General features: G+C 37.4%; 1 protein-coding gene across 1 annotated transcript; it reads right to left on the bottom strand.

Annotated features, from left to right (window-relative positions):
- Positions 1-6209: 6209 nt before the first annotated feature.
- On the bottom strand, positions 6210-6677 carry LOC145099604 (uncharacterized). The gene has a single exon (XM_079037150.1). The coding sequence runs from the start codon at positions 6675-6677 to the stop codon at positions 6210-6212; it is 468 nt and encodes a 155-aa protein (XP_078893276.1).
- Positions 6678-14242: the final 7565 nt, after the last annotated feature.

The following is a 14242-nucleotide window of genomic DNA, read 5'->3' as shown; positions in this document are numbered from 1 at the left end:
AGAATAGCTCTAGAAGAGTTCAAGGAAGAACTTCTTTGTGGGAGCTAGGTAGGGCAACCAAAACGTTAACCCTAATTGATACATGCATGAACTATAAATAAGCTAAGTCTAGAAAGTAAAATCATGAATGGACATGCGCAAACCAGTAAATAAGACTAAAGTAGCACAAACATTTGACACAACGATATTAAGCCGAACACCTAATTATGTTTTAGCTGGAAAAATTAGATAGGATTATAGATTTAAAGCTTGTAGAGATATAAGTAAAAAACATCACTAGTATTCACTTGTAAATTAGTTGTTCTTAAGCCTTAGAAGTATACACCAAATATACCTTCAAAGTAAAACCAACTAATAGCCTTTTCTCTATATTACTCAAAGCAAAATAGGATAGCGGAGAGCACCTAAGTGCTCTCGGTTTTGGGAAAAAAAAGAGGAAGAAAATGATCCAAAAATTAGCAATTTTTTGCTTATTACTCTTATATATATATATATATATATATATATATATATATATATATATATATATATATATATATATATATATATATAATATATGAGTAAAGGGTCAAAGCTAGCCATAAAGGAAAGCATGGCCTTTTCTTACATGCATGGTGTAAAGTAAACCAACGACAATACTCCAACTATATATCTTAATCGGATTTATGGCCTTACATGACCTCAAGTCAATGGGTGGAGTGTGATTTACTTAACTCATAACTAGCTAGTTCGAATGTAGCTTAAATTGGTTAATAAAAGTGACCAAAATGTTGTACACAACATTAATAATCATACCATATGATATTTCACTAGTTTTTGTTCTTTTTATTATTATTTCTTAGAAATATTAATTCCCAATATGTATGTAAAATATTATTTTCATAAAATAATATTTTTTTGTAAGGTCCTGAAAAGATCTTACCAATGATCAAATAGCAATAACATTCAGATAAACAAATAATAACGAGTAGAATAAAGAATCAAACAAGCTTGCACATGCTTTTCTATTAGAATCACATCTGGTACAACTTGCAGTTTACAAGAGCTGAGAATACTGAAGCATCAACAACCACAAAAGACCTAACATACCTCTATATATACTATCATGGGTCGGCCTTGGGTTTACAGCCGTAAACAGGCTTACGGCCGTAAACTCACTACAGTGACCGTAAACTCCAAGCACAATACTATAAGCTATCAAATGACCAAAAAAACCTATTACATGGAAAGCTTAGACCAAACCACTAATTGGACCCTTCAATCTCCCCCTTGGTTTGGTGCTAGCTTTAAATCAATCTTTGTCTATGATCATTACAGATAATTTCAGCAACCATTGTGGTATATATCTTTCGCAGTAGTATCAAAAATCTCCTCAGCAACTTGAATCTGGAAATGACTCAAATGGTGAATGTCCCATTTTCCAAACTAGTACAAATCCCGTCTATCATATAAAGGAATGCACCGCTCCTTCAGTTTGATGACAGTAGATGTTGTGTTTTCATCAAACACCCAGTAAAGCATAGTGCTTAGAGATCCATCAGAGTAATCTTGAAACACTGGAATTTGTTTGACTTGATTTGTAGCAGGCCACATCACCACCTAAAGCGGATTGCCAGTCTTGGGATCAATAACATCGGGATGATCCATTATCACAGACTCAGCAGTCTTACTAGCTAGAAACCCCTTCTTTACTTGGTCTTCCAGAAAATGCTTAAAGCTTGTTGCTTGCTGGTTATCAGTCGGGTTAGAGAATGGAGATTGAGATAGCTCTGAAAGATCCACTCTAGTCCATGAATTAAAATCATGACAGTCCTTGTAGAGCTCTGTATTGCCGCTCTTTCGGCGAACAATCCACATTTTCAGTGGATCATGAAAACCCCAAGAGAAGATACCTAACCTATCACCATATGTGTCTCTAAACCTTACGGTTTTGACATCCGTAACAGTGATTTTGGACTGATTTCCCGGTACATTCTTATCAGAACTCCTCTTGAATAAGATTTGTCCCTTCTTGGCAGCCTTCTCTTATTTATCCCGAATGATCTCTGAAATATGCGGGGCATGGATGGGCTCTTCTTCAAAGCAATTCACGACCCGTGAGGTATCAGCAGTTGGCACAACAATGGGATGAGCCTGAGAGTGAAGATTAATTATATATTCATCAGTAGTAGTCTTGTACTTAACACCCAAGTCTTCTTCAAGCTTCCTCTTTAGATCAAAGTAGTTGGAGGTCAAGAGATTAAAATGAGCTTGGAGCTCAGAAATCTGTTTGGTCTTTGTCGCCCCATCTTCTTTGAGATCAGAGACTTGAATCATTAAATTTATATTTTCACTTAGAAGATCTTCAACTTGGATGCTAAGCTCAATGTTCTTCTAATCAAGCACATTTACTCTTTTCTGAAGTTCATTGATCAAAGAATCTTCATCTCTAGACTGGCCTTCATTAAAAACGATCCCTTTTTCCTTAGAAGCAGTTACACCGGTTTGCTCTTGAGCCAAAAACTGAGCCAAACGAATAGAAGCTTCTTCATGATCTACCCCTGGAGGAGAGAACCCTAGTGGTATAGAGGGACCACCGGTTTCAAAAACGGTACTAGGGCCTTAACTGAATTGTTCTGCAGTTACGATAGTTGGAATAGTAATTGGAGTAGTAGGCACGCCTTGAGAAAGGCCAGAGTCCAAAAACCCGACCCTAGGATCTTTTCTTCTCCTTTTTTATGGAGGTTGCACTGTCTGGTCTTCTTGTTGATCATCTTGAAGTGGCTCAAATATGGGCAAAGCACTGTCAAGGGGAGGAATCCCTAACACTGTCACAGTAGGAATTGAAGAACCAACCACTTGCTCTTGAGAAATGAGGGTTGAATCAAAAACGTCTTCCTTCTCCTTTGTCTCTGTTACTGGGATAGTAACATCACTGAGATTATCTAGCAAAGAGTTGAGATTTACGCTCGTTAGGAAGTCATCACTTCTTCCAAAAGTTTCAGGAATTTCATCTTGATCAAATCCGGTAAGATCAAGGTCTTCAAATTGATTAGGCTGGGCTATGTTCTTAGATGACCTCTCATTGTAATCTCCTTCGATCTGAACATTTTGTAAATTATGTTCCTCTACAACTGACACATCATGAGCTTCAGCGTCTTCTCCCTCTTGATCCGATATAGTGACCACATCTCCTTCTAAAATAAATCTTTCCGATGAATATTCTTTGACGAAATTTTGTCTGACGATCCATGAGACTCGGTTGCTTCGTTCGGTTTAGCAAATCGTCTAAACTTGACCAGAGGATGAAACCCATGAAAGACCACCTTTTCCTTTCGGTTTTGCTTAATGAGCCCAATAGTATGAGGACCCAAAGACTTCATATCCAATGTTTCTCCATCCTTCACCAAATTAGGAAATTGCTTGTTGATGAAGAGCTGAATAAATCAAGGGTACATTAAGAGAGTATCCCAAGTAGTGGCATTAATGTTGACCACAAACTAGTCTAGAATAAATCTAGAAAAGTTGAAGTCGATCCCTGCCGCGAGAGAAACAATAGCGCCACTGTTTCTCAGGGAAATCTCATCAGCATCGGATCTTCTGCCGGAGCTACAGCTCACAAACACGTGGGCTAGAAATCTCCTATAAGGCGGCAGAAGTTTTTTTATTGTTGGTGGAGTATCACCCTCGTATCCCATCCTCCTTAGAATCTTTTGAGCATCACTAATACCAATTTCCGTGGGAAAGGTTGGAAGGTCGTTAATCAGCAGAGTCTCTCTCACGAAGGTCTCATCAATGACAATCATGCAACCCTGAACGATTGCATGTACAGTTACAGCTCCATTTTCGTCCCTTGTCATCTTAGCAATCTGCCAGAACTCACGAATGATTTTATGGTACACCGCAGTGTTCATCGTAATGGCAGAGGCCAAGCAGCATTCTCGAAGTCCGTGAATCATTGACTTGAAATCCTGATGTGCCACCGGAGGGTCAGCAAGAATCATCGCCAGGTTCTGCATATCTGGAAATTTCAAGGCTGCCATTTTATCTGCACTAAACCATACCAAGTGAGACAAAAAAAAATGAGCAATTAAATTTTAAATGATTTAATTTTTGACCTCAAAATGAATTAATAATTTTTTTAATTAAAATTAGGTCAAAGTCAAAGTTTGCGGTCAACATCAGGGTTTGCGGTCAACGAGGGTGTACGCCTGTAAACCCTTGACTGTATGCTAATGACCATTTGGGGAGTTTACGGCCGCAAACACCTTACGGCCGTAAGCTTCGGCCGTAAATTCCGAAAACCCTTTTTGTCGATTTTAGTCTCAAAAACACGGTGAATCACACAATGAGATGCATATTCCTGGTCGAAAATGCAGTACCTTCAAGACTATCGGATTAATTTCGCTAAAATCGATGAAAAAATTTTCGGAGGAGAGAGAGGATGAGAGACTTTGCGGTCGGAATCAAGAAAATGATGGAGATTCCGGCTGTAAACCTTCTTATATACCCACTTTTCATTTACTTGATAACTACACAGTATAAGGCAGTCTCCAACACAGTCCAATATTTTTCAAAAAATTTTAAAAACAATTCTTTTGAGAATTAATATTAAAACTAAAATTAAAAATAAAATAAAATAAAATTAACTTTGCAAAATTAAAAAATAATAATAATAAATTAAAAAAAATTAGCAGTTAACAAAATAAAAATATAAATAAAAATAAAAAATAAAAAATAAAAGTAAAGTAAAACAAAAATTAAATTAACTCCAACTTAAAATTTTAATTATTGAGAATGAATTTGTGACGCTGGGATCAAAGTTGTTGGACAACCTTATTCCACTTGTCGGTACCCTTATTTTCACAACTTCGTCTGATCGATCGTCAATATTGTGGTTCACTTAAACGCGAAACATTTGTGACAAAATTTTGGACAGTTTACCAATAATATGACATTTTTAGCCCTTATTCTTAAGTAAATTTCTTAGGGACCATTTATCTGACGACAACCAGGGATATTGTTGTGCACCTAAATTGAGCAGCTAGATCTACAGACAATATGTATGTGTTCAATTTTAATTTTCGCATTTATTACTATAGTCTTCCTGAAGTTTCCTAAAGTCCTTTATTTTAGATTCTAATTGGGCTTTAAGAGGTTTTTCAGCTTTTCTGAGTTGGTAACCTTCATATCTAAGATCTTCTACTTCCCTTTTTAGTGAGTCATTAAGTTCACGGAGAATTTTAAGGTTCTCTACTTCACTACCTAATGTCTCAATTTTTTCAATGCAGAATTTTAACATAATCAATAAAAGCTTGAGAGCATGAGGGTAGACTTACCTCGGTTTTATTAGGTTCATGAGAAGAAGATACCATCAATGCAAATTGCAGCTCCATCATTTGATCTTCAGCAGCAGCAATCTCGGTCGGGGCATCATCACTAACCTGTGCCAGGTGGGCATTTTCAGGTCCAGATTAGTTCAGGGCCTGCATCTGATCCTCCAAGTCAAACGATTGTGCAACAATAGCCTTCTCGTTACTGACCTGACCACCACTTCGATTGTTCCCAACTGCAACTATTGTCCTGTCATTACTTAATCTTCTGTCTGGCTGTGGACAATCACAAGCAAAATGCCTTGGCTTGTGGCAGTTGAAACACCGCAGCTTTCCCTTGCTGAACCCAACCTTCTTGTCAGCACTCATCCCCAAGTTGTTCTTTCCAATCTTCTTGGCAAACTGTTTCGCCCTAAAAACTGCCACGGCAATCTGCCATGTAATATCCATCTCTTCAACATCTTCAGGGTGAATCTGATCAAGATCAGGAAATGATAGTTGGGGTGGAAGATCTCCAGCTACGAGTGCATTCTAGCAATTGACAAGCCCTGTAGCAAGAGCGAGATTTTCATCACCCTCCTTTCCTTTTAAAAAAGAAGCCACATTGGAGGAGGAAGCAGCTTGAGTAGCCACGAACGATTGGTTCTGAAAGAAAGGCATGGCTGATATAGAGGAAGTTGATGGAGTGGGGAAGCACTGAACCTGAGCTTGCTGAGTAGCAAATGATTGACCTGCAGAAGGAAAAGTGAGAGATGAAAGAGAATTGTTAGAAGAAATTCCATGGTTTGCAGCTGAGTATGAGTTCACATGGTTGATCTCTCGCTACTTTTCATCAATATCACAGGCCTTGATGACAGCCATCAGTTCAGTAAGAGAGAGTTGGCTAAGATCATTAGTCTACTTTATGACAGCTACATTCATGTCCCAGGACTTTGGGAGAGAATTTAGTAGCTTCTTGTTTATCTCAGACTTTGTGTAGAAAATCCCGGCCACAATCATTTCAGTGTTGAGAGATGTGAACCGCTGCAACTGTGCTTCAAGAGTTTCTCCCGGAACGTAGTTGAACATATTGAAAGATTGTCGCACCATATCTTGGCAACTCTCCCTCATATCTTCGTTCCCTTCATAGACCTCAATTAGGGATTCCCACAAAGCCTTAGTAGAAGTGTACTCCCTGAAACCATGAGCAATGTCTGGAGATAGAGCCATGGTCAAGGTGGCCAAAACCTTTTCATGCTCTTCAACATTCTCGAAGTCTTCATCAGCGTAGTTTTCCATCTTCTTGTCAACCACTTGCCCTGCAATAGTAGTGGTTATTCTGACAGGATCTTTTAGTATGCTTCTCCATATTTTGAAGTCCTTCATCTTTATGTACTGATCAATTCTGTACTTCCATTATGGGAAGCCTTCAGCGGATAAGAGTCTAGGAATTCGGGTGGTTGTGCCCATAACTGAATCTAGCTCGTGATGGTTTGTTTGACTTTGAGAATCCATTATTATTATTTAATTAATATGAAACAAAAATTAAATTATTTATGATTAAATTAAGCTTCTGGTCAAACACAGTCAAAACACTATTTGCGGCCGCAAAAACAGTTCATGGTCAAATGAGGGTTTGCAACCGTAAACTCCGAGTTTATGGTCGTAAAGTGTTCACAGTCTAAATATCATGGTCCAAGAACAGTAAGTTTCTGGTTTATGAATATTCCTTATTTACGGCTCAAGAACATAATTTACGGTACAAGAACTTTGAAGAGTTTGCGGCCGTAAACTAAGATTACGGCCGTAAGCTAAGGTCGTAAGCTTTTAAAATTGAGAGAAATTACAGATATTTCGACAAAACTGAGAACCCTTTTGCAGAAATCCCCAACTTTAGTCGCAAACAGATGAGAACTCGCTCCAAAATCGACTGTAAAGAGCCTTTGACGCTGGTCTTGCTCTGATACCAATTGTAAGTCCCCAAAATGCTCCTGTATCAATCAGATCCGTTTGATGGTGCAGAATTCCAATCAAATGGATGATGTCAGATCAAATAGAAGAGAAGGAGAAGAAGAATAATATGAATCTCAATGTATTGATAAATAGAATGATGGTCCGGATACAAGAGATTCACACACACTAACACACACTTGTTCTTCTCTCTCTACGCCGTACACTCCTTCGTGTTCATCAATCTCTACTCCTCACCCCTAACACCTATATATATACAAGGGGAACATGGGCCGTAAATGGGTTTATGACCGTAAACCTGTTTACGGCCGTAAACACTGACCGTAAACACTAAGTTGTCTACGGTCCAAGACACAAAAATACAATTTTTCTAGAAAAGTAAAGTATAAACCATATTTTTGACCCAACAATCTCCCCCTTGGTTTATAACTTTCTTTTCTTAATTGACCCAACAAGCTCCCCTTAAAAAATAGCTGACTTTTCTTGTTAATCTTCATCAAGAGCTTGGCTTCAACATTAATCTTCATATTGTTCACAACTTCAAGATGAACTTGATGAATCTTCAATGAATCTTGAGCAGTTGGGCTTTTCTTCAGAATTTAACATTGAATGCCCATTGGGTGAGGAGGCTTGACGTACTGATTCTTGAAAGATAGTGCTTTCAGCTTGAGAATCTTCAGAGAGAACAAATCTTCTGGATCACTTCAGTAGGTTTAATATAGCAGCAGACTGATTGAGGAGGCTTCAATGCAATCTGTCACATAATCTTCAAGTGCAGCTTCACCTTGCTTCTTGAGTTGACAAATTGAATGTTGAAAGAATAATCTTCATTTCTTGCTCCTTCGAATGCGAATTCTTCGATGCTTACGGTTGAAGCATTGGCTCAGAAATTTTCGACACAATCTCCATGAGTCTTATCTATACCTGAAATCACTTTTCAAGACAAAACAAAACTAAAAGAAAACTTAGCACACAAATTAAAACATAAACAAAAATATTTTTGGATTTGTGATTTTTCTGAACAAGAAATAAAATAGAAATAAAAATATTTTTGGATTTTGAATTTTCTAATTTTTGTTTGATTTTTGAATTTCTTTTTTTTTTTATTTTTTTTATTTTAGTTTTTTTAATTCTCCCCCTTATATTTAAATTTGAAGAACACTATGAACAAACATAACGAAAACAAAAATAATAGCTAACTTTAAAAGTGATTTGGGATCAAAGTTTTTTTAGACAGCCTTTATCTGTTTATCAGTACCTCTCCCTTCATGAGCAGACCTGGTCAATCGCCGCAATTGAGTTTCGAGGGTTTCTCCAGGGATATAATCGAAAATGTTGAAATTTTGTCTTAACATATCCTAACGATTCTCTTTCATGTTTTCAACTCCCTCGTAGACCTTAAAAGCCATTAAAAAGCACAACTAGAAGCCCAATATAAAACTTAAACGTCAAGATAAAATTTAAAAATGCCCTTTGACTATACACCTCAAAAGTCAACCTTAAAAGTCAACTTTAAAAAGTCAAACTCAAAAGTCAAACTTGAAAAATCAAACGGAAAAGCTAAATTTGAAAATTTTAAAGCTAAACGAGAAAGTCAAAGTTTAAAGTTAAAGGCAAAATTTAAAAGTCAAAATCAAAATTTTAAGTAAAAAGTCAAAATTGAAAATAAATATTATTATTATTATTATTATTATTATTATTATTATTATTGTTGTTGTTGTTGTTGTTGTTGTTGTTGTTGATGTTGTTTTTTTATTATAATTATTTTATATTTTATTGAAAATGGAATTTAAAATTAAAAGAAGTTTAAATTTTGGGCTGAAAGTGTAAAAAATGCGAAATTTAATCGAAATAAAGACGCCTTAAGATTTAAAAGGGGAAGGAATGTATCAACTCGTGGCCTAGAGGAGTTGGAAGTGGCGATGCTTGGTTTGGGAGGAGACCAGGGTTCGATCCCTGGCACCCCCAAAATTGTTCCGTCTCCTTTTTAAAACTGCGAGGATGCTGAGTGCTGAACGAAGTGTGATGCGAAGCGAGGACGAGGACCGAGGTGAAAGGCGAGGACCTGGTGCGTGGTGCGAAGACCGGCCGCAAACTCCGGACCGTGAACTCCGAAACCCTAGCCCCGGCCGCAAACTCCGCCACCCCCCCGCAGGTTACGACCTAAAACAACGATTTTTCGACTTTGAAGCTCCAAAACTCGATCAAAAACCATTTTTTATGAAAAACACGAAGAACAAACCCCCTTATTTTCTGAGATCTATCCAAAAACACAAAAATCTTTCGAAAATAAGATCAAATAAGCTCCAAGTCTGGCAAAATTAACTGATACAATCCAAGCTCTGATACCAATTGTAAGGTCCTGAAAGGATCTTACTAGTGATCAAATAGCAATAACAATCAGATAAACAAATAAGAACGAATAGAATAAAGAATCAAACAAGCTTGCACACGCTTTTCTATTAGAATCACGTCTGGTACAACTTGCAGTTTACAAGAGCTGAGAATATCGAGGCATCAACAACCACAAAAGACCTAACATACCTCTATATACACTATCATGGGCCAGCCTTGGGTTTACGGCTGTAAACAGGCTTACGGCCGTAAACTCATTACAATGAACATACACTCCAAGCACAATACTCTAAGTTATCAAATGACCAAAAGAACCTATTACATGGAAAGCCTAGACCAAACCAGTAATTGGACCCTTCATTTTTTCTAATTAAAAACAAGTTTTTAATATTTACTAATAATCAAAATTACTTTAATAAATAATTAGTTACTAGTAACTTGCTATAATGTGTAACCCTATAGGATTATATGTTATTAACAATATCATTCTATAATGACTCTTGGGAATAAAGATCTTTCAAGTCGAGGTCAAGATGTTTCATCAAAATGCATGTTCAGTCTCATGTGTCAAGTGACTCAGTCGAGACACCCTTGCCTTACATTTTGACTCGGTCGAATCATCCTTACTTGGTCCATACACAACTTGAAGACTATATATATGTGACAACTCGATATTTCGAGACAATATGATGGATCATAAGTCAAATTTACGTCAAAATTTAACTTTCCTAAAATCTTATTTGGTTTAAACAACCTTCGGACGGGTACCCGATATCCCACCAGACCACATCCAAATCGAGGAAAAGGAAACAGGGTGGATAGCCTTCCTAAGTCTTTTAAACATTTCTTATATAACTATACATATAGAGGCATGCAATTTATAATATAAAAGCATAAAAGAAGTTTTGTAAAACCTTTGAAAAGTTTAATAAATAAGAATTTATGACTTGATGTCAGTTTATAAATCGAATCGAAAACTGTTTGACAAGACAGTTTAAGTGTGAGAAAACCTTTGTTTGAAGCACAACTATAATAGATTCAAAAAGGAAACCTAAAGTTTGTAAGACAGTTTCTAAAAGTATTTCAACATGTAAAAACGCTTGAGAAAACTATTTGAAGTACATATGAAAATGTTCGTTTCTTCTTGTATATGAATGTATCTCCTTGAAATAGTATTTCTAGTATGTAAAAGTTCGTGATGTTCACGTAAAACTATACCTATTATAGTTTTCTTTAAGTGTGTCTCGTTTGTATAGTAATCTCTAGTAAAATGCTCACTTGTTATGAAAAGTATAATTTTTATAGTGTCTAAGATGGACACATATACATACAGTATAAGCAGAGTGTTTAATTTATACATATATAACAACATTTTTCATTTCAAAAGATATGATGTTCTCGTGATACATTTTGCATATGAAAGTTTCCTTATAATACTTATAAATCACATATGATTCCGTTCATAAAAAGTGTATAATGAAACTTTATATAACACACGATAATAATCGTGTGTTTTACTTGTATTCTCCCCCCCCCCCCCCCTAAAAGCATATAAAAACATTTATAAAGCATTTAAAACTGTGGATTATAGGGGTATGAACTCACTTGATAAATTGAAGAAAGCGAGACGAAAACTGAGCATAACTTCTACTCAAGCAAGCGGATTTCTTGGGATTCTCGGGATTCTCGGGAATCACGGGAGCGTAAAACTTCCTTCCCAACTTGGATATGAAAACCGGGCCTTTGGGATGACTCCGAGGGTTGAAACGCAGAGTTTTGGCATGAGAAAGGGAAGAATTAAGCAAAAATGGCCAGCATCCTCGCATCCCTTTTATATGGGCTGAAAACCTCGCGTATGCGGGGCGTACTAACGAGGGTACGCTGGGCGTACGCAACGTCATGGCTTACCGCATCCTCGGACAAAGCATCGAAGCGACGTGGACGGATTGAGGCCGAGCATCCGAGTACGCTGGGCGTACGAGGGTACACTGGGCGTAACCTGGATTGGTCCGATGACTCCTCCTTCGGATAATACCGGATTTTGAATTTAATTTATATTTTAATTATTTAGAAAACTTTAAAAATTCATATCTTTCTTATACGAAATCCATTTTCGACATTCTTTATATCCACGCGAAGGTGAGACTACGATCTACAACTTTCGTTTAGACTCTGTCGGCAAATCTTGATTTATTTTTAATATTATATTTTAATAGGTCGGAACAGGAAAAGTCCGTTAAAATTTCATAACTCCTTCATCCGTTGTCTGTTTTCGCCAGACTTTTTACCGTTGTAATACCATTGATGAGATCTTCGATTCTCGTTTAGGTTGTGTCGACTAAAAGTCTCTCAATCTCTATTTCGAGTTTTTAACTGTCTACTGTTATATCCGTAACTTAGAAAAATCATAACTTCCTCATACGAAGTCAGATTTGGACGTTCTATTCATGTACGTTTACGGTTTAATGATATCTAAAACTTTCATTTAGATACCTAAGGCTAAAAATTATTGTATTGAAACTTCGCGTTTTACGTCTATCAGTGTTGCCGGTTTTGCCGAGAATCTTCGGTTGGTCATAACTTCTTCGTTATAACTCGGATTCTAGGGTTCTTTATATGTACGAAAACCTTGATACGATTCCTACTACTTTATTTAACCCAAATAAGATTTTAGGAAAGTTAAATTTTGACGTAAATTTGACTTGTGATCCATCATATTGTCTCGAAATATCGGGTTGTCACATCATCCCCCCGTTAGAGGGAACTTCGTCCCGAAATTAGAGTTTAAACAGAATTGATAATCATGCTACGGTTAGAAGTTTTATTTGCTTCTAGTGTCCTTAAGTGAACTCGGTTGCTCGCTTGGCATTTCAGCGAACCTTTCACTATCGGGATACGACTTTACTTCTTTCGTTTGACTTCACTGGCATGATAACTCTTTTTGGTCAAACGTATGGTGAATGTTTTTTTTGGACTGTGAGAATAGTACATCTTGTACCCTACAAATAGTGTCTCTCTTGTCCCAATCGACAGGAAGGGCATGTGTTTGGCTTCTAAGTTTACTCGCATGGTAGTATGATCACTCGTAGTCTTGGGCAGTCTCCGTCCTGAAGTACATATTAGAATTCAGACATGGTTCAATGATCACAATCTCGTGTATACGAGTCATATATGATTAAGATTGAAAAGGTAGTCGAATAACTGATTCTTCTTTAAGCTCACATCCCATCGAGGAAAAAGAAGTTAAAGTGGAATCGTCAATTCTAAACCTGTAGAACCTTGATTATATATCACCCCTATGTATACATTCATCAGCGACAGATCAACCGTATGGATCTTTGGATGTGAACTTCACGTACTGTACGAGTGGCACTTCAGGGATTTCTTCAGAAAGGAAAAGAACTATGAGGTACTCCATTCATGAGTACTTGGTGTTCTGATATGACGGCTTCACTGGAAAGGCGATTTCGAAGAAAGAGATGTACGTATGAAGTTGTTTTTGTGAGAATCAAATTGAATCAAGTCGTATGATAATGTCGGAATCATAAGGAAACTTAAAGACATTAGATTTGAATATAAGACGTTTACAGACAAAACACAACCGTGCAACCATCAACAGAGTTGTAGTACTTTAGACTACTACAAGACTATTGCTGCGAATAAGGTATACTACAAAAGGCAAGTATACGCAGCACGAGCATCCCTATACCGACGGGATCCCGCAAAAGATAAAACTCTGGTTGCACTATTTTTCAATGGTTTATAAGTCTCTTACAACAAAACGCCTAAATTACATTAACGTGGGTTCAGAGTAGGATCTCCTGCAACTATGATCCTGAGAATCCTACCGTCTATGCCAGAGTTCTTTGTTATAGGTCAATCCTTCTTGAGGTGCCCTATCTCCCCGCATTGGTGACATGACCGGCTAGTAGTAGCCTTGCTGGCGGGAGTGAGGTGTTTAGCCCGTGTTATGTGGACACGAGTGTCTTCCTCATTACACCACCTTGGAAATTGCTTCCTAAAGCGTTCTGTAGGAGTTGCCACTTGTTGGTTTCCCGGTTTGGTACTACCATCAGACTCTCGACTCCTTTGTCGTTCTTGCTTGTGTTGCTTGAATTGATGTGTGTAAGGAAAGTTGTCACAGCAGCTGCTACTACAGCTTGTAATGTAGCGGCGTTGATATGGAGGATAGGGGTTTCGTTGCTCGACTGATTGTTTCCGGATGACGACATGATTCTGTAACACGAAAGATAAAGATTATGGGAGCGATTCTGGTTGACTCTAGATGTACTTCGATTGTTCAAGTAAAGAGTAAGACTATGTTCTCAAAAGTTTGACCTACATCCCTATGATGCAGTCCTAGTACGGATTGGAAGTACGTTTGCGGAAGTTTGACCTACATCCCTAGGATGTAGTCCTAGTACTAAGTGGAAGTGTGTTTATGAAGGTTTGACCTACATCCCTAGGATGTAGTCCTAGTAATGAGTGGAAGTGAGTTCGTAGAATGGTCTCAAGACGCTTGTCGTTCAAGTCGAGGTATCTTTGGTTGGTAAATAACATGATCCAACCACTAAAAGAGACTTGGAAATGTTTCTGGAGCTAAATTACTATAGTCCAATGACTTG

The sequence above is a fragment of the Lactuca serriola genome, chromosome 4 (assembly GCF_051521515.1).
Source record: "Lactuca serriola cultivar US96UC23 chromosome 4, Lser_US96UC23_V15, whole genome shotgun sequence".
NCBI classification, from domain to species: domain Eukaryota; kingdom Viridiplantae; phylum Streptophyta; class Magnoliopsida; order Asterales; family Asteraceae; genus Lactuca; species Lactuca serriola.
This window is presented reverse-complemented; position numbering and strand designations above follow the sequence as displayed.

What these genes read in the sequence shown, in the direction of transcription:
- LOC145099604 (XM_079037150.1), bottom strand. Translation starts at nt 6,677, where the DNA reads ATGAAGGACTTCAAAATATGGAGAAGCATACTAAAAGATCCTGTCAGA.